At 42.2% G+C, this 23172-nt stretch overlaps 1 protein-coding gene across 8 annotated transcripts in view; it reads right to left on the bottom strand.

The window, feature by feature from the left end:
• The window catches only part of TLL2 (tolloid like 2), a 104737-nt gene that overhangs the window by 43799 nt on the left and 37766 nt on the right, over nucleotides 1-23172 (bottom strand). For 7 of the 8 annotated variants that reach the window (XR_010622776.1, XR_010622777.1, XR_010622778.1 and 4 more), the window contains exons 3-8: nucleotides 15939-16013; nucleotides 12434-12604; nucleotides 10725-10842; nucleotides 10141-10319; nucleotides 9759-9864; nucleotides 4661-4785 (exon numbers count right to left, since the gene is read on the bottom strand). Coding sequence is in view for 3 of the 8 variants with exons in the window: in XM_065746270.1 (XP_065602342.1) it covers nucleotides 4661-4785; nucleotides 9759-9864; nucleotides 10141-10319; nucleotides 10725-10842; nucleotides 12434-12604; nucleotides 15939-16013 (774 nt within the window). In the remaining 5 variants the exon portion in view is untranslated. Of the gene's footprint in view, nucleotides 1-4660; nucleotides 4786-9758; nucleotides 9865-10140; nucleotides 10320-10724; nucleotides 10843-12433; nucleotides 12605-14066; nucleotides 14185-15938; nucleotides 16014-23172 lie in introns of those variants that run through there. The other variant, XR_010622779.1, reaches the window with a different exon arrangement.

A 23172-nucleotide genomic window follows, 5' to 3' on the forward strand; every position in this document is an offset into this window, starting at 1 on the left:
AGAACTCCCCTTAACATAATTCAGCTACAAAGGAGCATTGCAGAGGAAGTTTTAGTTTCAAAGTACTCTGCAGTTATTACTTATTTCTCCTCCAGACTCTCAGCATGCTTGGCAGGTAACACCGTTTCTATTCTTCAGGTAAGCAGAGCTGCTGGTGGTAAAAGATGCTGACTTGCATGCATGGGAGAAGAAATCTGGATATTTCCAAAACATACACACACACACACACACACACACTCTTCTTTCCACCCCTTGCAGAGATTTATTGCCTTGTTATCTGCAGCACAGTCTGCTAGGATTTAATTCCTGCTCCCAGGATGCTCCTAGAACTCTCAATCAGGAAAAACATGGTGCCTCAATAGATAAACATCGCAAAGAAGCTGAATCCCAGCCATATTTACTCTGTGTCCAACCAGCTGTTCTTCAGCTAATTCAGGTATTGTCACTGGGTCAATACTCTGACTGGAGTGGCCCCAGCTTAGGATTGTTCTAGGAACGTCAACATTTGGCAAGGTGCAGCAGCTCAAAACTCACAAGGTTCTCACATGCTCTTTTTCTCCACTAAAAAAAAAGTTACCTAAACAAAGCTGCCCCCGTAAGATTATAAAGAAACATGGAAAATACACTGTATTACCATCATTGCATAAGATAAAGAAGATGACATGGTCAGCTGAATCACAGTGAAGGTTTCCCAGCCCTGACCTTAGTTCTCCTAAAACTAATTACACAGTGACACTATTATGCATTTTTGACAGCAGTTATGGAGAAGGTACTAACATATTTACTACCAAATTTTGTGATGCTAAAGCATCACAAAAGGAGACCTTGCTAACCATCTTAACTTCACAGTCTCAGAGACTCTGTATGCATGCTGTGAGAGAATGGCTTTACAGAGCAGAGAAGGGCAATTGCCCACATGTGCAGGAGGGAGCAGAATACTAACGGACAATGCATATGTAAGCATGGAATACGGCCCCTTGCAAAGGACATCAATAAGTAGTACAAATTTACTCCACCTAGTACCAAATAAACCAATAGGTCCAGTAAGACTATAGTTTGGTGCTTCTAGGATCCAAGAAACTGAGATGATTTTCACACATGGTGAAGTCTGTTGCACAGCTAACTACTAGAAAGGAACAAAGGTGAAAACCTAAGTGGAAGAAGCAAATATAACAAAACTCCTTTTCAAATGAAGTAGAGAGAGGCACTTTCTGCTCATTAGCTTACTGGCAAATCACCTTGATACTGCACAGAGAATTGGAAGGGATGACATAATGCATGACCATGCTCATGTAATGCTTAACTCCTGTGCAGTTAGAAGAGCCATGCAGACCTGCTTTCTTTAGCATCAGGACAGGCTGTTTTAAAGTCTTCTGGAGTGAATACATTCATCCAATCCTCAACTATAGTGCCATATTAATACTAGTATTTACTGTTACTCCCTTGCAGAAATACCTTCAGCAATTTCCTCTGGTTTCACCTGGCTTGGCACAACACAGCAGGTGTAAGCTTTGGGAAATTAAGAGCAATTTAAAGTAGCAGGGTTTTAGAACAGAAAAGATAAGACAGCCTTAAACACAGGGGCCACAAACCTAATGAGTTGGAAAGCTATGTCTCTTTTATTAAAGTCATTTTGGTTCCTTCAAGTGCACACTTTTAGGTGGTCTTACATCATCTCTAGTTCTTCTTGTGGGGGTTCTCAAACTCTCCTAAAAAAATGGGAAACCATCTGCCATTCAACTTCTGGATTATGTGGGTCATACTTTACCTAAAAATCCTCAGCTTGGCTACTGAGCAAAGATTCCTTAACCAAAAATCTCAGTCAGATCCCACTAAAACATACAACTGAAGTCCTTTGGGTTTTAATTCCTGAGCTTTGCACTTTGTAGAACTTTTTTCCAAGCTACAGATTCAAACTGCAGTTGCACAGTCTATTTCATCAAAAATACTGCACCATTTATCTTCAAAAGCAACTTGTTTTATTTGGAATTGAATTTATAAACAACAGATATTTGAAGTAAATTGGTTTCACAGGCTTAAGACTCTGATCATTATTCTGTCAAGTATCTTCTGAACTGCAAAAACCCTTGCTAAGTTTTGTGGGGAAAAAAAAGTATAAAAGTTCTACTTTGCAAGCAGAAAACTTGAGGATCAGAAGGGTCCTCATTTAAAACAACAACAAAAAGAAGCTGCTTTGTAGCTTTTAATTTGACTTTAACCTCAAGCCAAAAGCAGCTTTTCAGTTTGCCTCAAGAAATCTGAATCTGTAGTCAATACTTCCAACTAAATGAAAAGTCTTATTTTATTAAGTCTGACTCAATCAAAAACAGTGCAAGACATCTCTATTACTTTTTAAGTATTCAAACAACTCAATCCCTAAAGTAAACAGAGAATTTCCTTAGAAGTACATCTCCAACTACATGTTTGACAAAATTATGAGTTCTATAAATAAAACATTGCTAGTTAGGACTAGTACACCTAGCAAAGCTATACCCCTCACTATAAACTAAGCAGCAATTCCCAAACATCATGGGCTCCTGCACATCAGTTATAGCTTACTTTTCATAGCTTGGTGAACGATCTTCCCAATAGTGCCAAAGTGCTCAGTTAAGCATTGCTCAAAGCAACATTACAGGCTTGGGGCAGTAGCTGGAAGACTGTGGAGGAAATGGACCTGTGGGTGTTGGTCAATGCTCAGCTGAATATGATCCAGCAGCGTGCCCAGGTTGTCAAGAAAACCCACGGCTTGTATCAGAAACAGCAAGGCCATCAGGAGCAGGGAGGTGATCATTCCTCTGTACTCAACACTGGTGAGGCCACATTTCAAGTACCATGTTTGGTTTTGAGCTCTCCATTGCGAGAAAGACTCTCAAGGCCCTAGGGCGTGTCCAGAGAAGGGCGACAAAGTTGGTGAGGGGTCTGGAGCACAAGCCTTATGAACTGAAGGAGCTGGGATTGTTTAGTTTGAAGAAAAGGAAGCTCAGGGGAAACACCTTATTGTTCTTCTATGACTCCCTGAAAGAAGGTTAAGGAGAGGTGAGGATCAACCTCCCAGGCAACATCAATAAGACGAAAGGTAATGGCTTTAAAGCAGTGCCAGGGAAGGTTCAGGTTGAATATCAGAAAAAGTTTCTTCTAAGAGTAGTAAGTGCTGGAATCGTCTGTCCAGGGAGACAGCTGAGTCACTGTCCCTGTAGGTATTCAAGAAACATTCAGATGTGGTACTAAGGGACATGGTTTAGTGGGGAAATATTGACGGTACGTGAACAGTTGGACTAGATGATCTTGGAGGATTTTTCCAACCTTGGTAGTTTATGATTCTAAGATGTGACTCTGTATAATGGTAAAACCTCACTCCACTACCCACCCTCTCCCCTCTCCTTATGATCTGTTTATTTCACATAAATCAATCTTCTGTTCTGTTTAGCATACAGTGATCTAGGAAATGTTTATGAACAAGCGAGGCCACATCAACATGGCGGCCAAACTCACTCATCACAAACTTCTGGACCCTGTTTACAAAAACCTTTTTTTCCCTCCCTATATTATTACAAATGTTAGAGTCATACCACAAAACTAGAGCGACTCTTATCAAGTATCTTCTCACAGATGTTTTCCTATCAGCAGAAACATGGTGCTTGCATATTTGCTCCCTCCTATCATCACACCTTCCATGCTTTCTCTGCTTTTCATTGCTACAGTCCACGACAGCGGTGCAAGACAGGTGTCATCATTCCTCAAATCCTTTATTTATGTCCTCATATTCCACACATCCTTAAGTCTGTCTGACTTCTCTCAAATCTGGTTTTCTCTATTAATCTATTCATCCATAGCTGCTGCGTACAATTCTACTGTCTCACATCTCCAACTTAAAAGGATCCTTCTATTCTCACAAATGAGCTTAAGTCTCCAAAATCATATCCGTGATGCCACTACTCTTTTTGCTAATCTTTGCAGGCTCTGGATAACACAAGATTAGACTACCAGTATATAGTGGTCAGATATAATCAGATGGGTTCTCTACTGAAGCTCTTCTGAGTCTATCACCTCTTTTGCAGCAGAAAGAGGGATACAACCTCTCCTTGAGCAGCCCAAAGCACCCACTTGCAGCAACTACTCTTGCATCTTTGAACTTCCATGTTATTCCCAATGCTTCAGTACAACACACCATAGTCACTTAAGGTTTCAATAAAGCTCTCCCGTTAGACAACAGCTGTATAGAAAGACAGAATTTTGAGGGTTGGTGTGCAGAGATCCCAGTCCATCAGACAATCATCTGTCACTTTGCTAACTTCTACTCTCCAGCTGTCTGTGGTCTTACATATCAACTTCATTTTCTACAATGAGACTATGCCCTTAATTCTAGACAGGGTATTTATATGAAAGCACTAGCAAAATACAAATATTGCAGCTACTCAACACTTTTAAGTTTCATTAAAGAACACCGAACAAAACTAAAGCCAGAACCAAACAAGAATACAAGCAAAGTACTTACAAGAGACACGTTAAGCAAGTGCAGTTCTCCCACAGCTTCAGCTTAAAGCATTTAATGGCCTACATCTTCTGAGTCCTTTCACCGAAAGTGCTCTTGATTTTCAATGCTTTCCAGATTAACTGTGTCTACACTAAAGTTGCAGCCCTTCCCACAAGCCATACTTACCTGGGCACTTGTACAACTTCCTTGCCTGAGCAATGTCTCCCTGACTCAGGCGAACACGCTGACCAATAGTTGGCCGGACTCCATTATCATCACGACGGGGAAGGATGGTGTCAAGGAAAACTCCTCTAAAGGGAAGATCAGAGAGACAAAGGGCAGTGAAGTAGGGAAAGTGACATGGAGAACACAAAGCCATTCTTACAGGTATCTCTTGAGCATGTATCCCATGCTAACAAGTAAGAGTAAGGCAGATTATGATAAACATGTCTTGAGGTGGTCATAACCCTACAGCAGATAGCTTCCAAACATACAGGCAAATCTGCCAGCAAATTCTTCTTACAACATTTCAGGATTGTCACTGATTGGTGTTTCAGAATGGACACATTTATTGCCATAAATCAGAACAGACAATGAAATAATCTTGCAGATGGTTCATGGCACATCTGACTAAGCTGGAGTGCAGACTGGACACTTATGAGCAGAGGGAAAGGAATTCTGTTTTGTAGCAGGTGAGGCTGGACTGGCAATGGCTGTGGTTGTCACAGACATGAAATAGATCAAGTGCTCTACCTTTGTTCTGCATGAGTTCCCAGGCTAATAACTCCATTTGTCTCTACCTTTTTTTCTCTTGCTTCATACTCAGGAGCTGTCTATTGCACTTCTGATCACAGTCCAATAAAGGATTTAAGTCGAGGCCTCACTTCCATCAAAACACAAACTGAGTGCACACAAACAAGAGCTTGCATGCAATAGGAATCATTAAAACAGATCAGAAAATGGGATGCCAGGTTGGTAAAAATCTAAGCTCTAGGAATCAGGCTGTCCAGTCCACAGAAATCATTTCACTGCACTTCTGAATGGCTAACAACCCTCACAGTGCCAATGCTAACAGCTTTGGTATTGACTCTGTGAGGCAGACTTCTCTTTCTGAAGGAAAGAATACCACTGTCCATAGAGTCCAAAGGGACAGTATGGGCAGTAATTTTAGTGCTACAAGTGCTGATACAAGAGTCTTCAAGAGTATGAGTTAAGCAAACAATTTGGTTCATTGGTCTGCTCAGCTGAGTAAGACTCTCAGGAAAACAAGTTTGAGAGAGTTTTTCTTTAGTTTAATTTTAAATAAATACTGTAACTGGACTTATTGGATGACAGCTGTCCAAAGCTGTAGTCAGTGTTCTTGAACAGAAAATGTCAAAAAGTATGATCTGCGGATACACATCTTTTGCAAATATGCAAATCATCAAAAGAAATAGAGGGGAAAGAATTTAATCTACTTTAAAACAGTCAGCTCTCACAAGGAAGGGGCTTTTTACAGTGGTAAGAAAATTCCTGATCTACACTACAAAGCAATGCTTGCAAACTCTGAAGTGAATAAAATTTTGACTGACAAATTCAGACTTGCATTCTGCATGCTTCAGTCTGAATTTATGTATCAAAAAATAAATCCTCCAATTTCAGGAGCAACATGAACACAGAGACAGGTTGGGCTGCTCATGTTAAATTCTCAAGGCCTCCTCAGGAGTTCAGAGAAGAACTTCATGTTTGTCAGGAATGTACTTCTGTGGCAAGTGAAATGCTGGTGATTTCTGGGCTCAACCAGAGAAAAGTGACAAAATCTAATACTGTAACCACCACTTGTGAAGGCTGTAATAGTAAAAAGAATCAAAGGCTTACCTGCACAACTGCATATACATAACCCCAAATTTCAAATTACCTTGTGATTGTTGATTATCTGCCAAACATTTTTTCCGAGATGGATGCAACTTGGGCTAGGGCAGCAAGACTTCAGGTTTTATGTTTTCCACCAACTGAATCATATACTTCCTTTACAAGCATTATTGCTAAACATGACTCCAAATTAAGAGGCAATAAATACAATAATAATATAAATAAACCAACTGATAACAAGAGTCTTTCTGGCCTAGGCCACATAGGTTCCAGCAGTACCATGCTGTCCAAAAAAATCCCCTTGGGTTAGCAACACAGCAAGCCGAACATTTGATGAGTGCCTTCAAGAGCACCAGCATGTTGGCTCACAAATTAATAAAAAAATCAAGCAGACAACATTAAAAAGAGTAGTTCATGCAATATAACGCCAGAATTGTTCCTGAGTAGAATACCTAACCTCTGCTCCTAGAGATAAGAAGAAAAAATTTATACTGGATGCCTTGATTCTGCTGTCCAGACATGGACACAGCATTCATTAGCTACCCAAAGCAGCAGCAAGTCAAGCACAATCCATCATTGCTATCAGCTAAGGTTGACAGAGTTTGAGATGTTCTCAAGACATAGCATCGTGAATGTATTCTGCAACATCATGAAGTTATCAACTAATATTGAGAAATGCCAATCATTTGCTGTGCCATCTGAGGGCAGTGGATACAGGTGCTTTTCAGGGAAGTAGATGTTCAAGGCAGGTGAAGCACTCAGCTTCAGACAGCTACCTTTTGTTCCCACACTGTATTTATACTCTCATCTTCCAAAGAGAGGCAACTCCTTACTTCACACAATAAAACCTGTGGAGAGTATAAGCGTGATGTGCATTCATCTGACACAGAATTAAGATGGTATGTTACAAATGTATCAGCAAAAAGCCCCTTCACTGCCTTGCAGGCAGTGCTACTTGCATCCTGACTCAAATAGGACCCTCAAAGAAAAGCAGAGCCACATGTTCTAACTTCAGGAAGCGCTGCCAGGCCTACCAACAAGAGGCTTACTGAACTGAAGTAAACCTATTCCTTTGGAGTCTGGAGAGGTTTAAACCTTCCTAGTGTTAAATTGCCATCTGTAGGTCTTGACAGTGATAATAGAAATTATTTTAAGAGATAGTAAAATTAATCATAACTTGCTTCCATATTTGTAAAGAACACACCAGAAAATATACGGCCTGTAGCCATACTTCACAAAGCGGGCAACTTTCTGACACAGACAGAATCCTCATGGTAAATACTCATTCCTGCTACCATTACAGCTTCTAGGGCTATACTCCTTACTCACCACAGATTCAAGTGATTAACATTTCTCTGAATGGAAAACTAGAAGTGACTCCTGCAGCAATACTCAGGAGTGCCACTGAAAGTAACTTCCACTGGTATGGATCATGGTGTCTCAAAAACTGTATCTTTCTGTTGTGAACACAAAGTTTAGAATAAAAGCATCCTACGATCTGCAGCAGTATTTAACAAAGTCAAATTCCATGTGGTTTGTTAACAGTGTTCACCAGAACTTACAAGCAACAAAGTTGTGATGTCTGCAGTGTAAGAGCTGCTTCAAACAGCAAGACACAAAAACAGCTTTAGAGCCTCTTGTGCCATAATGCTGTCATCTTGTCCACAGCCATATGGGAATCTCCACCAGCAGAGAACTCAGAGAATTCATACCATCTTTTCCCTATGTGGGCTTCCTGTAACCTGCTGAACTATTCACACACCAACTACAGTCCTTAGTGTCACGGAGAGACTGTCTCCCATATCTAACCATCAGCCATAATGAACTTTGCTGGAACTTAGTATCTTTGTGGGTTGTATGTCTTTGTCAGCTCCAATTGGCCAGCACCTGCAAAACTCAGTAAGGTGAAGAGACATGCACACGTCCACAAATCTGTATTCATGCTCATTGGTCAAAGCATGCATCATTTGCTAGGGGCAGTAGATCTCAAGATGGGTTTGGTAAAGTAAAAGCCCGTTCCCAGCACTGCCTATTTACCCAGAAAGCACAATCAGCCCACAGATGCATTTAGTGCTCAGTTCAATTACCGCACAAAGACTATGACTGGGGTGAGGGTGGGTCACAGAGACAAAAGACTTAAAGAAAACAGACTTAAAAATCCTATTAAGCATCAATTTAAATTTAGAAGGACTCTTGCCATTTTTTTTTTTCCTTTTTGGCTCAGCAGTGTTCTGAAGGACCCTGGTTTTCAAGAGGGAGACTCAAAAGCATCCACAATATAAATGGCAGTAATAACTTAATCCTGCTTTTGTGCAAGACAATTCCATCCATTTAGAGTCCAGCAAATGCTGGGACGGTCCAGCAGATGCCTCAAGGGATGTAAAATCTTTTGCTTTGGGTATCTGATCCAAAGAAATTTCTGAAGGCAGCAATACATCTTTGCCTAGGCACCACCTTGCCCTGCCATAACAAGCAGTATTTCAGCAAGTTCATTAATTTTCTCCTGCTTGATGCAAAGCTTCAGAAACAAAAAAGCACTAAACATTAGACTTAGCTCTCACATACAGTTAGCAAATAAGAAAACGTCAAGAGCCCAAAAGATGCACTTAATATTAGCAAAAAAAAAGTTGAGTGAATATTTGAGCTCTGCCTCTTATCTCCTTTATGTGAGATGTGCAGTGAAGGAAAGTTGCTATTTTGTTTATGGAAAAATCTTCAAATAATGTAGCAAAATAGATCTGGTCATCCAGTAGTTCTCATTCCAAATCCAGGACATAAATGTATGTTCATTTCCCTTCTCTATACACACCTTTTTCAGCTCTCTACTCAGAAAATGAGCTCTGTCTGGATAGAAGAGTTGGGAGTCAAAGGCAAATAGCCTGCACAGAAGTTAACCAATTAGTTGTGACACGAACAGGACTAAAAAATTCTCTACGAGGAACATAACACAGAACCACAAGCCTGAAAAGGCCACAATCTAAAGCACATAAACAGTTAGTTAAAAAATGAAAAACAAAACATTAAAAATAAAGATCTGATCCCAATTCCTTGGCAAAGTTGCTGAGGACTCAAAAGGCAATACTGTAACTCTAAAACATGAACTGTGCTACTGTCAAAATTCAAAGCCCATTTTAGCATTATCCTCATCGCAGAAGGGAAGATTTACACATGTTGGCCACGGAGGTTACAAAACACACTGGCACGGCTTTAGAAAGTCTCTGAGATTATCAGAGGAAGGGGAATGTAGTGAATACAGTAGTCCACCATACCTCTTTTTCAAGCACCTCACTTTTTCAAATGTTTTCAGAGCTCACTGCAACCACCACGTATCTCTGTAATAGACCACAGGTCCCTTTCTAGGCTTTACGTATCCCACACAGCTAATGACAACTGCTAAGAACAGTCCCAAAGGCAGATAATCTATGGCCCTCACCTGGAGAATGTGTTTCTAGCATAGTGCATGATACTGTCGAAGTCATAGGTCTCTCCCAGCGAGTTCACTTCTCCAGCTTCCATCTTTAGAAAGTTGTACTCCTGACCTGTGATGCCAAACAAATCACTTGGAAAAAAAATTCTTCCAACTGTAGGAGTCTGGAATTAAAGGAATATCCTACTACATCGCAATAACTCCAGCCAGACATCCCAAATTTCCATTCATTCAACTACTTCCACCCTTATTCTAGGAATACTATATAATATTCTAGAAATATTTCTTCTTCTCCATCCTAGCTCACAGACAGTAGTGCTTCGCACAAGCCCAGTAAGATTGCCACCCACCCAAAAGCCAAGTGGAATAACCTGACGTGACATTTTACCTTGCTGTATGTTCTCTCTGATGATTGTGACATGCTGGTCTCTGTCTGGCCGCGTGTGCTCATGCCAGAAACCCACCACATGACCCAGCTCATGAGCCACAATACCAAACTTGTCACAATTCTTTCCAATGGATATGGCCTGAGGGCCCCCTCCTCGGCGACCCACGTATGAACAGCATCTGAAAAAGAAAACCCATAAACCCATGCAGTTCATCAGTGAACTGGGAAAGTCAGAGATGGGTACAGGCTAGCAGCTTCATACACTTACTCGTATTTATATGTGTAAGTATATATGAGTGTATATATATTTCCATATACATCTACATCCACCTACATACTTACACGTGTGTATATATACACCTATGTGTATACATACATGTGTGTATATGTAGAAAGAAAATAACAGCATGACTGTAAAACTGCTTGCACAAACTTAAGTGCTATCCCAGGAAAAGGATCTGAAACTGACAGATTTTGTCCCATGTGGCTATTATACTCTGGCCAGAGCTAGACTTAGAATGACATTTGTAATGAAGGATATGTCTGCAACATAGATAACTGCAGACACCATATATGTCACTTACCCACACGTTCTGTATGTGAACACAATGAAACTCTCTTCATCAGTTCTTTCCACAAACGTCACACAAGTGTGCTTTTCCCAGTGTCTCATAGCTTGCTTAAATATAGCTCTTTGGGTTCCTGAGAAAAAATATCCAAGAACAGCAATCAGCGAAGGCCAAGCTTTGAAGAAAATCACTAATAGACTTTATAAGGACAGTCAGCTGTTCCAGTAATCAATGCTATACCTATAAGTATCTTCCTAATAAAAGTACAATACAGTAAGTTAGTCCTTTATCTTCCTGTGTTTGATGAATTAATGGTTCCAATTAAAACAGGTAGTAAACTTGGTTAAGTGAATCAGTGCTTCTGCATATAAGAAATGTCACCTTGTTAGGCAAAGATTACTCAGGCACTGCAGTTTAGTGCACAGATCAGAACATCTATTCAGTGACATGACAGATTTGCTCACACATCGCAACACAACGACCACACAGGTCTCAAAGCCCAAGAATCTCACATATATGCTCCACAAAACTAAGGCAGAACTACTGCCAGATATTTTATCTTTAAAAAACATAGCAAAAACTGTACTGGGGCTAGAGGCAGAATTGTCTTAGGGATGCAAACAGAGGTACAGAAATACACTGCTGGTCTGTACTTGAATTCAGGAACAGCTCAGGACTTGATTAGTGAGACACTTGAGAAGTAGTATACTATGCCTTGATAATACCTGAAGATAGGCAACAGTGCTTTACCTCCCCCAGGGTATGGGACACCTGCAGTGGTCACTCAGCTGCATCCAGAACAATCATACAGTCAGCTAGAAAGTGCTGCCCCATAGCAGTACATGTAGCTTCTGTGTACACAGGGCTACAGTCACTCTCAAGAAGGACTAAAGAGTGGGGAAAGGTCAGAAGTACATCGAAAAGGCACAAGGAATAGACAAGTTCCAAGGGGATATTAAACTAAGGCAAATCACCAAGATGAATATAAGACAGAACTGCACTACTGCAAGAGCTGCTTCTAACGGTCACCCACAAAGAAGGATGGTGTTATGTATGCTGTAAGGTTATGGCAGTGGAACACACAATACACAGAAGGCTTTCTCAGATTCTAAAGGATGTGGGCAGCTGTTCTCCAACAAATGTATGGTACACATGCAACTATCAGGCTACTCAATATGCTGCTAGGGTGCACAAACTGCTCCTCTCCCTCTGCACAAGAATAGACCCCTCCACTATGGCTTCACAAACTCCTGGCAGCAGTTTAGGTACAAGAATGGGAACAGGTCTCAGTTAACTTGTGAAAGTGGTTTTGAGGACTGTCCTAAGCTGACAGGAGGACGACGACTAGGGAAGCAAACCAACACTGTACAGGAGTGGTTATCAAATCGCCCTGCTCTTCTAATTGAAGAAAAGGTCCCTTTCTGGAAACACAGGATGTGACTGCAGCTCACATGTTAGTCCCTGAAGCAATCAAGAAAGTAACCAAGTCACTCAGTTATTTCTTGAATTCCAAAAAAGAACAAAACAAAAATCTCCCCATACACTTCAGTATCAGGTCTCCACAGAGCACAATTCCTTGCACTACCACACTGCCCACCACCATGCCTCAGGAGAAAGGCTCTCAAAGACCCGAGTCATTTGTGAGAAAGCTGCTCCTGAGATCTCCCACACGTTTTAAGACACTCACCCCTGAGCAAACAGGGAGCAACATTGTCACTACTGACCAGTGAAATTGCCTCCAATCACGTAGGGGATGACTCCCCCAGGCCAGATCCTCTCAGCCCTGGATGTAGTTGCCCTGCGCACTCTGGGAGAAGAGTCTGTATCCATCCCAGACTCATCCTTATATTCCTTCTTCTTCAGTCTCCTCACAAGCGTAGTGTTCTGCCTGCCGTCTGCAAGACAGAGTGGCAACACTGTTTAAATCCTCTTTAGTTCCAGGTACAGCCCTCCTCTGGAGCTTCAGAAAAAGAAAAACAGAAAAGGCAAGATGTTAATCCAAGCCAGAAGCCATAGCTAGATTTGCCAGTGATTTATTTGGGACTTGGAAACAGTTAATCTCTGGAAACCTAGCCCTTCTTGTTGGGCAGAATCACTGCACATTACACAAATACACTTTCTCAGAATGGTGCAAAGGGATGTCCCTGCTGTACCTAGCACCCCACTTCACCAAATAGGAACTTCACAGATGGGGGGCACAGTTTTGTTGTTGTTTCTTTTTTTTTTTAAGAGTAGTGGGAGGTCAAACAAATCCAAATGATGCTGCATTTTCTCAACCTGTTGCACTCATTTAGCCTCCCAGGCAGACCCTATACCTTGTCCTGTATTTATTCTGCTGCCACGTGCCTACAAAATTCACACTTTCGATGCAGTATGGGCCTGACATAAGAGAAAAATCCTTTCACTCAATGTTGTTCTGGCTGTTCATCTCACGTTTGCTGCACCATGGGTGAGCCCAAACTTCAAAACAGCTTTATTCTATTTTTTATTTTTATTTTTTAAACTACCATCTTTAAGGATTTGATAAGCTGTGGTTCTTGGATGTTCTCTACCATACATCACCAAGTCAACCCACCAGACAAAACTGGGCAAGGCATTAAGAGTACAGAGGTTACTAAAACAGCAGAAAGCACTGGACTGAAGAGTCACATCAACAGGAACTCCTTTCTAACCTGAGGAGGCAACAGTGCTGGCAGCGGTTCCTTTGTGCTAGCAGGCCTTTCTGAAGCTCTAGGAGGAAGGATCTAAGCTGCAGTTGTGGTATTCTGTATGGAAATCAAAGAGACTGGCTACAACTTTGATTCCCAAGTTGCTCACATGGTTGCTGGGTCATGAAAAAAACACGAGCCCCACAGAACCCTTCCTCCTGCATTTAGAGGCACTGCTGAGGACCTCTTCTCCCATTCATCCCTTCAGCAGAAACAGTAATGGTTTGCTTACCCATGATAAGGTTGAGGGGATCAAAACAATAGGAAGGAAATTAAGGTAGTGAAGAGAAAATGAAGTAATAAACCTCATACCCTTCCTCCTGCCTCATACAGCCCTGCCCATCCCACCGGAGGCTGTGCCCTCAGCTGCAGGATAAAGCAATAACTTGCCTTTTGTTCTATTTATCTCCAGAGCACCTCTCCCAGCATGCTAGCTGCACTGTTTCAGAAACTGTCCCATCCCCAAGCCAGCTGCTAGACCCTACTAAAAAGGCAGATGCTGTGATGTTGGGGGGTTACAATAATGTAATTAGAACTGTCCTCCCCATCTTTACATACACCTATTCCACAAAGGTACTTGTAGAGCATTAAAAGGGCCATAGTTGGAAGAAGGGAGAGGGTCTTGAGAAAGAAATGGTCTTGTAGATACCTGTCTCCCAGTCAGAAATCGCTCCTCAGGCTGCCACAAATCCCTGTGAATTTGCACACTGACAACTCCTGCCAGCAAAGACAAATGAGGAGTCATCTGCCCAATGCTTTCCTGCACGTTGTGTAGTAGAAGTTCTGCAAAGGAGATTCAAGATCTGCATTTCTGCAGCACAAATGCTTCCGTTTCTCACCAACAATACAACCTCTTGGGTAAATTCTTAGCAACAGTCCTAGCTCTTGATACCCTACCTCCTAAAATATTCCGCTTTTATTCACTCATGTTTGCCAGTCCCTTGAAGAAGCCTGATACTTCCTCCTAGCCAGCTGGGAGACAGAAAGGAAAAAGGCAGCAGATGCAGTATCACCAGGGGATAGAAAAAACCTGGATAGAATGCTTTAAGAAGCACTGCTTTCAGTCACTTCCACGTTGCACATATGGATAAGGTTTATTCAGCGGAAGAAAAAGCTACGCAGCTTGTCTAATTCTTAGTCTACATGGGCATAATCTCTTTAACAGACTAGTACTGTTGCTGAGTTTAAGACAACTGAGATCCTTTCCAAAATCCATTCCCTCCTCCCTCCTTGATGAACATCAACCCCAGAGGTCTTGATCTCCAGGACTCACTCAGGGGTTTCAGCCTCATTTGTCTGGGAAACAGACAAGCACTGACACAGAAGAAGCATCCTCCTAAAGAGTTCTTGCCAGCTGTGCCATTACCTCAAGCCTGCCAGAAGCTGAGGAGCTGTGACGTGGGAATGCAGCACTGGGCTATGAACGTAGCACTCCTGAATGCAGCCATGCACCCCCTGCTGGAGACCGAAGTACTGTGTGGCCTCTGCCTTCGTGACTACGTAGGGGAAACACCAGCCCCTGCTGCACATACCGGATTGCAACACCAGCAGGGCAACCCTGTGCAAATAGCTGCGATATTACAAGTTGAGACTGTTCCTGTAAGCAATACCTTTCCTACAAGAGTGGGAGAAAGCAATTGAAAACTTCATCTAGGTGATATCACAGCTTCAAATGAACAGAAGTGTAAAACAGTTTAGCTGAAATACCCCAATAGCAAGAAGCAGCCAGGTAGTACTACACACTTTGCTTTGGATTAAAAAGACTTTTACAGACCTGGTAACACTCACAGCCACCTACACGTACTGGTCTGGCTGGAATGGAGTTAAACTTCTTCATGGCAGCCCCAAGTAATGCTGTTAGGAATTTGTGGCTAAAATAGCGCTAATAACAATGTCCTGGCAATTGCTGAATAGTGCTTGCACAGCATCAAGGCTTTCTTTTTCTCACTTGAGTCACCTTTACCTTCTTTAAGTGAGCAGGAAGAAGTGTGATAGGATGCAGCTAGGACAGCTGACCCAAATTAGCCAAAAGGATGTTCCATACCATCTGACATCATGCAATAAAAACAGCAGGATTGTGCCTTCCAAGGTAGCCATTGCTCAGAAACCAGCTGAGCATTGTTTTGCACATTGAGGGGTTGAGCAAGTCCTTCTACATCACTTGCTTTGAGGCTTTTTTGCCCCATATTTTTTTTGCCTTCACTGATTAAACTGTCTTTAATGTTGTCTTGCTTTTTCTCTTTCTGTTCTTTAACCCATTCCACTGGTGGAGGGGGAAGCAAGTGAGCTCAAGCATAGATGCTCGGCTGCTGGCTGGGGTCAACCCACTACACCACAAGAGACAAATTCACCCTTACAGAGAGTTCACCAATACCCATAAAGGAAGATTCCTGGGAATGGCAAGTCTCTCAAGCATGCACACACACACACACACCCATACACAGGACAAAGGTTTGTTTTACAGGGGATAAAAAAAAGTAAATAAAAGATACCCAAAGGTCTGGGTGGGGTACCACATTACCCGTTTTAACTGCTTTTTTACTATTGGTTGAGGTGGTGTTCTCACTTGGCTCAAAAGACTGTTCTCCCAGGCCTCCTGCAAAAAGAAAAACAACAGATCTCATGTTGTATGTTGGCATAGTTCTGATATAGGAAGGACAACAGATGGCAGTGAGGCCATCTGTGGGTCTGCTGGCCACAGAAACTGGCTACTATGCCTCCACCAGGAGCAGTAACTAGCATCCTGATAAAACAGGACTCTTTCCCTGGATTTCTTCCCAGCCTCCAGAGATACCTTTTTCAATTCATTACCAACCTGTGCTTTTGTTTCCCCATGTACTGAAAAGGCAAAGCATTCCTTCTAAAGAAAGTTTTACGTCCTGCAAAGATCAGCTTGGGAAGCTGAAGAAATATAGACAGTATAGAAGCTTTGTCAGTGAGCCACTAAACACAGAACCAACATGGAAAACCAGCCCAGTGTATCTTTGGCAGGAAAGATCTCCACAGTTATCACAGTGTAAAAAGAAACTCAAAAATCATGCCTAGGGTGAGAGAGCATAACACACAAGGCAGCAAAATGAGTAACATAAAATGGGCTTTGAGACTACATCTAAAGCAGCTCTGACACCATCCCTATTGTCACCCTCCCTCCATCCCCATAATGTTCATTGAGGGTACCCTGTGAGAAAGGAAGTTGAATGGACTGATTTCTGGAAAGGTACCAGCAATTTTCTACAGTCTCAGTGGAAAGGTAAAGCAGGAAGAAAATGATCAATCACCAAATACAGAACGGGATACTGTTATGCATACAGCACTGTATGCAGTGTATATAGATGCTCTGTAGAAGCTCCAAGAGAGGTGTCCCACTTTCAAGAGAGATGGAAATCTTCCAGCCCTTGCTTTGCCAGCTGGAAAACATTCTTTTGCTCTGGAACTGGCTTCTTGCAAATCCCCCTTCAGCCCCTCCAAGTGGGGGCAAAGACAGGAATGTCTCATCCTGCTCTTAAGGGGAGGGAAGGAGTGACTAGATTTTGTTGGCCTTTCACACAGGGAGAAAAATACTTCTTTGACACCTGGGAAGAGGGCCGAGAGGAACTTTAATTCTAATTCTCCAAAAATATTACTGGATATACCTCTGAATTCTCCTTCTCCAACATTATATTACTAGAACTAATTAAAAGATCAGGAAACGGATGATGGAAGACAGCAATAAAATGAAACACAGGAAAATAAAATATTCAGACTTTCAGCTGACTATAGGTTAAATCTCTGTGGTCCAAGAGACTCACTAAATCAGGGAACTGTCTCTCAAAGGAAGTGCATAATGTAACAGAGCTTGACTGGATAAAAGCCACTAGATGTGTGAACAGGAACAAGCCTGATTCAACAAGATAGATTGCTCTGAACTCTATCACTCTTCTCCAGCTCCAATGTCCCATCCTAACATTTCCCTTTGTTTTCTTTCATGCCCAGTCCTCATCACTTCCTTAAAGACCAAGCTCAACAAAAGTTCCTTCTCAGTTAAATCTTAGGTCCCCAGGACTTTTCACACTCCCAAGGTATGCTATTCCTCACACAACATCCCATTCCATTTAAAGGAAACCCTAACCAGTCACTCACCAACAGAATTAAGGCATGTGGTCTTCACTGAAGCAAAGGATAATTTTGTACTTCTAAACAAGTGCAGCTTGCAGTCACAAACAGATTGCTTCTTAATTGAAATCGGGAGGTGAATTATATGGTGAATTACGAAAAAAGAACAACTCTGCACTTACTGAATTGTTCCCCTAGAAGGGAACTGTATGGGATTGAATTGCAAATAATGTCGCCAAACTCTACAGCTGGGCCCCCTCTCCTGCACCCAAGCTGCTGACCTCTGCTGAGCAGCAGTGTCATTTGCTCAGACTGTTTCTCCAAGCTGTGAGAGCATTCTTTCCCAGAGACCAGTGCAAGACTTGGTTTCTTATGCAAAGAAGATGTTTGAATAAACTAGTGTGACTAATGAAATCTAAAACATCTTTGCATATTTTGTCTCATTGTAGCCCATGAAAAGGGAGAGCTCTATACAAAAGGGCAGATATTGGTGTGCAGATACACCAAATATTTTCAAACCTTACTAATCTCACTAGGAAAGACAGGGAATAACTATACCCTTATCTCCCACAAGGATATTTTGGAGTCATATGTGAGAATTTTGGAAGATCCTGTTCTGATTCATTTGGGCTTTTAGATATTTTCTATACTGATATACAGTATAGGTATATGTTAGATATCTATGTTTTTATGGTATCTAAACACATCCCAAAGACTAGAGCAAGTTCACACTTAATCCTCTCTCCTGAGAGTATTCATCCCAAGAGAAGGATAACATCTGGTTCTGGCAGGACAAAGATAAGTACCTGACACACTCTTATGAATAAATAAGAAAGCCAAGGGATGAACCTTGTATCTGAAAGCAGCTGCACATTGATTGTGGGCAACATGCATGTCCTGCTGTCTCCTCAGCAAGTCCTTTAAACTGCATCTTTCAGTTGAACATTTCTGTCATATCAAAGAGCATAGAGGATTTCAGCCATTACTGCTCCAGAGCTTGAAATGCCCATGTATTCAGGCCTATTATCACTAGAAATACTGAAAAGGAGAACGAATTTTCAGTTTGGCACAATGACCCTTCAAAATCACTTTCATCCACATTACTTCCTACCTGCTGCTTTGTCAGACAGTTATCACTTCTCTCCACCCTGACTTCTTAAGATTTGTCTGCTTCTCCCACAACCAGGAACAATATGAATTTTGTTAATCATGCATCTACAAAGGGAGCAGTACTAGACTCCCTAAGCTCTTTTTAACTCTCACACTACTATGATTTTATCCTTTCTAACAATTGGTTGGAATTAACAACCTCAGCTGGACATTGCCAGACTTCCTTACTACATAATTCAGTTTCCATGCACCATTTGGCAAAGACAAAAGGTTCTCTACCCAGGAATATTTCACCTTCTACCTAGAGCACATTCACAATTAGTTTTTTCTATTCCCCACAGACCAGCTTTGCCATGGGAGCTTGGCTGACTTAAAGGAGCTCCCAGAAGCTTAAATGCACCATAAATCTGAGTTAAATCCATAACACTCACAGTCCTGGCTAAAGAACAGGTGCCCAATTTGTTTGCAAAAACTACAAAGGCAGCTTGAGGTGATAAGTAAGGGTCCAGTGAAGCAGAAAGCAGCAGGCTGTGGCACTGCTGGGAAGAAAGCATTTTCTCCACCTCTTCTTTCTAGAAAATCAAAATCCAATTTTGCTTAAAGGAGTCCAAATTGCTCAGCTGGGACCAAAATAAAAGACAACAGATCAAGACAGCAAGACAGAGCACAGTTCCGTTCTGCCACTAGCATAGACAAAAAGACAATCTGAAGAAAGAGCAGAGAGAGTCCATGCAGTATTCATATTTTCTAAGAAAGGGTGGGACAAGAATACCTAAGTAGTTCACTGTGCCTGTAAATTTGTGTCTTATACAAGATGCAACTTAGGACTGAGAATATTAATTGCTCTATGCATTTTGCTTTCTTTTGTTGTTCTAAAACTCACTGTCTGATCTACCGAAGAAAGGGCAATCAGATCCCTTACTAAATAAAGCTCTTGTGCTTGCTTCCACAAGCAAGAGGAAAGCCAGGCAAAGCTGCCAAGAGTCTGCCAGTGAATTGGGTGCAAGTAGTGACCCTAGAAATATATATCACCTTCCTCCTCCCTTGCACACTGTGTAACACCCCATAATGCCACAAATCTGCTTGATGGGCAGCTAACTTCTAAAATACTGTAACAACATCTGTCCTCAAGCTTTTACCTGAAAGCACAACTCAGGAGACAGCCATGTGTGTTATTCATTTGGAAACACAGGAGAAACAATTCTTCCCGAGATATTGGAATATCTATCTTTAATTTAAGTTCAAAATCGTATGATTGTCAAGAGAAACTGGTGTCTGGAAAGGGGAAGATTGAAGACACGAAGTATTCCAGCAAGGGAAACTGGATGGGATAAAGCTTCCAACAACTTTCATTTTTCCAAGCGGGTAGACAAAATACCATTAAAAATTCAGACCTTCTTACCTTCCACACAACTCCAAGCCAGCATGATTTTTTCCTCTGCAGGCCAGTGAAGATGCTCTCCACCACATTCTTGCAGTCTTCTTTCCCTGCTTACTTCTCACATAGAAGAAGGGCACCATAGCTGAATGTGGGCAGCATCTCCTGCCATAATGCTTGTTTCCTCCACTGAGGACAAAGGAGTTCTCAGCAAAACCTGAGGATTGTCTTAGGTTATCCTGCTTTTCTAACTCAGCAGAGAACAACTTGACCATACATATAATTATCAGGACTCACATGGACTGAATCTCAGCAAAACGTCAAGTATTCATTATGGAGAAGGAAAAGCCATCCTCGGGCTTGAGCACAACCAAGAAAGAATGTGTCAAATTAAATATATATACATAAACGGCTTAATCTCACCTTCCCATATCTTAAAGTGCTTCACTCTAGTAGCCTCATTCAATACACTTGCTAGTCAAATTCCACAGCTTAGACTTGGGATTTCGAACAAACTACAGCAAAGCATCAACAAAAAAGCAAGAAGTACAAGAAACACTGAACAGTCATCTCTTTTTCAGAGCTTCGGTTCTGGTAAACTGTCATATTATGATCATCACAGAAGCTTCTGGAAGGACAGGCTGAGACAAATGATGTTACACTCTGCTTTTTAATTTCCTCATTAACCAGGGGTCAACAACTTTCTAGGGCAATCAAAGCCCTTTATTGCACTGGATTTTCTAACTGCGGAGAAAGTGATGATTTTATTAAAACAAACTCTGCTGGGAAAATGCATTCAGAATGCAGAACAGATGTTTCCTAGAGTTGGTAGAGTGTCTGTAGCAAAAACTTTTCATAACCTCCAAGGCCCAAGAGATCTGAACAAATTATTTGAGATGGTCCTTCAGCATTTCCCAACAGTGAAATAGCCAAAGTTCCTTAAATTTAAAGAAAAATAAATTTAAGGGAAAAATTCTGAACTACAAATCCCTTGCAGGAAACTGTTTTTCGCATTCGGAATAAGCTGACTAGCTGCAATAACACAGGACAGTCCCAGGGTTCAGAAGCTTGACAAGCAGATGTGCCATCTCTACATTAGCACTGCAAATGCTCATGTGGAACTAAGACACCAGACTCTGAGAAAAGTTCTTAAGAGAAAGGTGAACATAGTTAAGCAAATGCAGAGCTGCCAAAAACATGAGCTGTAAAGCACTTAATGCACCATACCCTTCAGCTGGCCATTCTCTGTAGCATGTTCGTACCAGTGCTGTAGGAGAGCAGCACTCCCCAGCATCTCATGCACTCTTTAGTTTCCCAGAAGTGGCTGTATCATTTTTATACTGTGATGTATCTTATTTTTAAAGAATTTATTGCAAGAACTGTGATAACCTGAACCAGCCTCTCTAGTGGCGTTTCAAGCAAGAGTCAATGAACAATAAGTACTTTGTGGAAATAAGGAAGGACTGGGAAGAACAGAAGATTTTTCCTGCAGGCTATTAATAACTACCTCTGTCCCCAGGGGAAAAATGGACACACATATGGGAGGAAAAAAATAACCTACAGTCTGTGCTGTATCACTGATTTCTCCCAGAGAGAGTCCCGCAAGACACTTAGACAAGCGACAATTGATGCCCGAAGCAAGAACACAAGTGCTTCAGTCACATCTATGTTTCTGTTGTACAACCAGGTTTCTACACAGAGTGTAACTCCTCCCTTCCCAGCACATTAACGCAGCAATGTGCAGCACCAGTTACTGGTGCATTGCATTAGACTTTCTGTGAAACCAATAGATCAGGCTCCACTTCTGACAGGCATCTGCCTCTATATGACACTCCTCTTGACTCACAATAATCATTCTCCTACCTATTTCTCCCCAAAATTAACAAAAACAAACAGAAGTGAACTTCTGGGAGGATAAGGAAACGGTAAGAGCTGGCTTGGGTTCACCCACTGCTGCATAAGCAGAACAAACCCTCCTGCTCCCTCTTTGCTAACAACCCCTTACCTCTGACCTGCTCAGTCTAATTGCTTCAGCCATAGTACTCTCTGGCCTCTGCAGCCACAGCCACGCACAGCTTTCTGTGCTCCTCGTGGCATCACCCTACCCCGTTCCAGCTGTGGGTTCCCATGCACAGCCAGCCAGCTCTGCTCCCACTGAGCCTTCCTAATCCTTTTGTTTTCCCGCTTACCTTGTTTATACTGGATAAAAATGAACTCAAAATGAAAACACTACACTGGAAACTAAGTTGTGTTTGAATGTAATTAAAACTCCTTTCAAAGAGAATGTGTGGGGCAAGCATAAAGAACTTTCTTCCAGCTTGCCTTCTGACTGCATATTCAAACACCCCAAGTCCTGGAGCCTCTTGAAGAGCTGCAACACATGTAACAGACCGAGGACGTTAAGTAGATCCAGCAGAGCTCCTCATCTGCTCTGTTACATGCCAGCTCCACTATAGCTTATTTAAAGGACATTTTAATTGACTGCCAGCGGCAGTCAGGAGCCAGCACTGAGGCAACAGCAAAAGAGGGGCCAGGTATGGGGCTCAAAAGGCTTTCAGAACACAAATGAATGACTGCTGGGCAGCTTCTGGCCAATTCTGGTCTCGGGACCCAGCAGGCCCCCGCCTACACCCCAGACGTGCAGCAGCAGCAGGGTTTGCTCAGACAGGGTTAGTCTCCCATCATGTACCCAGGGAGGGTCTCTGCAGGCCAAGGGGAATGAGACCATGACAGGCAGCAAGCAGAGCCTGAGCAGAGGAGCCAGCAATACCATGCCACTTCTCAGCACACTGGAGGGATCTGGAACACCTGTGCCAAGCTTCAGCTATCACCATTCAGAGGCTTTCCCTCCAGGCTCCCTGAGTGCTGTCAGCAGCCTTGTAAACACATGTGGGTTAATTCACATAACTTACGACTATGTCTAGGTAGGGGTGATCCCTTGCCCTGCAAGGTAAGGTAGTTTATAGGACCTCATACATCATACCTCCACCCTCCTCCTGCTCTCAGCTATCCTGCTATCCAGGTCCTCTCTTAAAAATTACCCTGGCCAGGAAGCATGCAGATAAAGGACCCCAAAAAAAGTCCCCAGCCTGATCAAAAGCTTGTCTGAGCACATGTCAGCTGGTGCTGATAGAGGCATGGATTTCTGTTGCTACAGCCAGTCTCACCAGGAGTG

Source organism: Cyrtonyx montezumae, unplaced genomic scaffold, assembly GCF_038088225.1.
Source record: "Cyrtonyx montezumae isolate F1298 unplaced genomic scaffold, pur_monq_1.0 scaffold_4, whole genome shotgun sequence".
In the NCBI taxonomy this organism is placed as follows: Eukaryota; Metazoa; Chordata; class Aves; order Galliformes; family Odontophoridae; genus Cyrtonyx; species Cyrtonyx montezumae.